The 4,164-nt window shown below is 34.8% G+C and overlaps 1 protein-coding gene across 1 annotated transcript; it reads left to right on the top strand.

Moving 5' to 3' along the window:
- Window positions 1-1,141: 1,141 nt before the first annotated feature.
- Window positions 1,142-2,333, top strand: LOC141359414 (GTPase IMAP family member 7-like). The gene has a single exon (XM_073861826.1). The coding sequence runs from the start codon at window positions 1,155-1,157 to the stop codon at window positions 2,331-2,333; it is 1,179 nt and encodes a 392-aa protein (XP_073717927.1). The 5' UTR covers window positions 1,142-1,154.
- The last annotated feature ends 1,831 nt before the right edge of the window (window positions 2,334-4,164 follow it).

Here is a 4,164-nt window from a genome sequence, read left to right on the forward strand (position 1 = left end):
GGCGTTTATCGCATTTTGGAACCAAACTCTTCAAATATTTACAGGAAGTTCTTACAAATATTTTGTGATGCTCAAGAAGTCAGCACGATTCATGAAAAGTCAGGTGTTTGTAAACCACTGAAAACGATAATTGGTTTAAATTTTCATTATTTTGTCGTGTGGGAAATATATATTTTTATAGCCTCTAAAAGACATTAATAAATAAAAATGAAGATATTTAAATAAAATAATGACAATTTACACCAATTATCATTTTCAGTGGTTTACAAACACACACACACCTGAATTTTCATGAATCATGCTGACTTCTTAAAAATAATGCTGACATAAAATAAGGACAATTTACACTGGTCACCCTGTCCAAACATTTACATACACACCTGACTTTTAAATATTGGTATTGACTTCCTGACCTGAATGTATGTATCTATTGTAATAGTTGAGTCTCTTCATTCGTTCTTAAAGGGACGTTTACATTATGCATTAAGCGTGAAGATTTGTCATTACGTGCATCCTCTTTATATATTTAGAAAAAATAAGTAGGCTATAAAAATGTATAATATAATGTATATAATAATAATAATATAGATCATGTATAATAATATATAATATATAATACAGAAAATATTATAATATAAAATATAATCATGTAAATTTTATATATTAACATTATTATACACATTATAATTAAAACCTAGTATTTAATTACAGCTTACATACGTGATTATTGGTTTTAGGTTTTCTTGAATTTTTGCATACAATAAGAAGAAATTTTGATACGAAAGTTTTTGTTGAATCACAATTCGTACACATGCTTAGTGAATGAGACCCATTGATTGTCTAGGTAACATTGTGCATTAAGAATCAATCAAGTGTATTGTAAATTCTTTTATTAATCAGTGTTGTGGACTTTCTGTAAACTGTTCTTTTGTGAAATAACTTGTTCAGGGAGGACTACATTAAAATGAAACCTTAATTTTTTTTAATTCCTAAACTTTTTCCAAAACTTTGACCATTTAACTGTATATGGAGAGAGAATTTTGACAATATCACATTACTGTTGTTATGCATTTAAGGAAAAACTATCTATTATTTTTAAAGATAATTTGTTTAATAACAATATTTTTCAAATAGCCACAGACTCTCGACCAAACATGAGGATTGCACTTCTTGGGAAAACAGGAGATGGAAAAAGCAGCGCTGGGAATACCATTCTTAAACAGAAACTATTCATGAGTAAAGCTTCACCTGAATCTGTGACATATGAATGTATAAGTGGAGACCGTAATGTTTATGGGAAAAAGATCACAGTTATTGACACACCTGGATTTATGGACACAAGTATTGAAGAGGAGACTCTCAAAAAGGAGATTATTAGATCTGTTATTGAATGCGCTCCAGGTCCTGATGTCTTTGCCATTGTTTTAAAGGTTGGAAGGTACACGGAGCATGAAATGGAGATTGTGGATACAATTTTAGAATGTTGTGGAGAGCATACATTTAAACATTCATTGGTTTTATTCACTCACGGTGAACAACTTGAGGGTCAAACTATAGAGGAATTTGTGAAGAGGAGTTCAAAATTACAGGAGCTTGTTGATAAATGTGGAGGTCGCTGCCATGTCATTGACAATAAATACTGGAACAAATGCAACATGGGATACAAAAGCAACAAGGTCCAGGTGAAAAATCTTCTGTTAACCGTAGAGCAGAATTTAAAAGACAATAAGAACAGCTGCTACACCAATGAGCTATTACAAATAGTAGAGGAAAAAATTCAAGAGGAGATAAAGGACATCAAAGAGGAAAACATGTCTCCAGAAGAAAAACGAGAAGTAGCGAAGAAGATTGTTAACAAAAAACTTCTCATTAAACTTGCAGGAGTGACAACGGGGATACTGACTGGTGCATTCCTTGGCATTGGTGTTGCAGTAACATTCATTGTGGCTTTACTTAAAGCAGGCAGCATTACAGAAGCAGCAGCAGCAGCTGTTGGAGCCACAGGTGTAGCAGCAGGAACAGCAGTGGCAGAGGCAGGTCTCATCACAGGAGCTGGTATTGGAGCAGCATGTCTCATCACAGGAGCTGGTATTGGAGCAGCAGGTCTCACAGGAGCCGGTATTGGAGCAGCAAGTTCAGGAATTGCTGCAGGTGTCATTTTGGGAGCTGCAGCTTTTGCGGGAGCAATTGGAGGAGGAGTCACTGGATATAAAGCAGCCGAAGACGTTGATTCCGTTTCAGATGCAATAAAGAATGCAGCAAAACTTAACTTTGAAAATGCAAAAGGCGTTGTCAAAAAGGCAGAGGAAAACAAATTCAAACTTTTTGAATAAAACAAATTGTATTATATGTTCATATATAATAAAATAAAATCACAGTATCTTCATTGTATGGTCACGCTATAATTTATAATAAAGTATATTTTCAGTGTTGCCAAGTCCGCTTATTATAAGCGACTTTGGGCTTGTTTTTCTGTGTAGTCGCTTACAATATTGTTAGTCGCGGGTCGCGTTTTTTTGGGCTTGTTTCTAAAGTGTAGTTGCTTATTTGGGCTTGATCCCAGCTCCATAATAAGTTGTCAATCAGATATTTTCTTTATGTTATTTAAATGTAAGAGTTTGTCTAGCCTGTTCTCTCTGTCCCTCCCCTTTCCCCATACACACAGGAGACCCACATCCCACCCACATCCTGCTTCTAATTGGCTCTGAACGGCAACGAGTACTAGCCAATCAGAGGCAGAGGAGGGCAATCTGTTTTTTTTTCTGGTTAGGTAAACGTAGTCAGTGAGTGAGCTGGGCAACACACATGGGCCCCATATTGGCCCCACCTAATGAAGCCCACATTATTTTCCAGGGCCCAGTATGGGTTTTTAATGGGTACTAGACTGGTCCCTTATTATGTAATAATTATACTTTGAATGCTTAATTGTAATTTACTTAAATAATATATTTGTTTTAAATTGAAAACCGATAAAAGCAAATCATTTCAGTTTGGTAAATATCAGATTTCAGCATAAATATTCAACAGTTCATTCATCTGTAACATCACAAAACATGAAGGAGGTGCAAAATGAGAAATCAAAAAAAAAAAATGTAAAGGTTCAATATATCAAAATACTTTATTGTCAATTTATAACACTTTCAATGCTAAAATAATCATCAACATTTCAAAACTGCTGAGGCAGGTAATGACATAACACTTAAAATAAGCATTTAAAGAAGTCATACTCTTAAAATACTTGAGACTCAAAAACAACACATTGCTCACTGTTCTGGATATGGTCTTAATTCTGATCATTATTAAATCTTTGTTCAACAGTTTTATCAAGAACTTCCAAAGTATCCACAGCCAAACTCATTAAATGTCCTTGCACGTTTGCTTTGATTCATCACTGTGCAGTCCGTGAACTTGCACCGAACTTGTGGGCCCCATATGGGCTGCCTTTGTGGGCCCTATATGGGTTTGTCCACGGGTTCCACTATGGCCCCACCTGGGTTGCCCACATGAATTTGATATAGAAACAAAGTGGGGCTAATGTGGGGCCCAGCTGGGCAACACACATGGGGCCCATATTGGCCCCACCTAATGAAGCCCACATTATTTACCAGGGCCCAGTATGGGTTTTTAATGGGTACTGGACTGGTCCCTTAATATGTAATAATTACACGTTTAATGCTTAGTTGTAAATTTACTTAAATAATATATTTATTTTAAATTGAAAACCGATAAAAGCAAAATAATGTCAGTTCGGTAAATATCAGTTTTCAGCATAAATATTCAACATTTCATTCATCTGTAACATCACAAAACATGAAGGAGGTGCAATATGAAAAATCAAATAAAAAACTGTAAAGGTTTCAAAATACTTTGTCAATTAATAACACTTTCAATGCTAAATAATCATCAACATTTCAAAACTGCTAATGCAGGAAATGACTAACAATTTAACATAACACTTAAAATAGGCATTGAAATAAGTCAAACTCTTAAAATACTTCGAACTCAAAAACAACACAAACATTGCTCACTCATCTGGAGATGGTCTTAATTCTGATCATCAATTAATCTTTGCTCAAACGTTTTATGAAGAACTTCCAAAGCATCCACAGCCAAACTTATTAAATGTCCTTGCACGTTTGCTTTGATTCATCCATGTGCAGTCCG

The sequence above is a fragment of the Misgurnus anguillicaudatus genome, chromosome 23 (genome assembly GCF_027580225.2).
Source record: "Misgurnus anguillicaudatus chromosome 23, ASM2758022v2, whole genome shotgun sequence".
In the NCBI taxonomy this organism is placed as follows: Eukaryota; Metazoa; Chordata; class Actinopteri; order Cypriniformes; family Cobitidae; genus Misgurnus; species Misgurnus anguillicaudatus.

Excerpts from the sequence above, each read along its gene's own strand:
- LOC141359414 (XM_073861826.1), top strand. The coding sequence starts at position 1,155 with ATGAGGATTGCACTTCTTGGGAAAACAGGAGATGGAAAAAGCAGCGCT.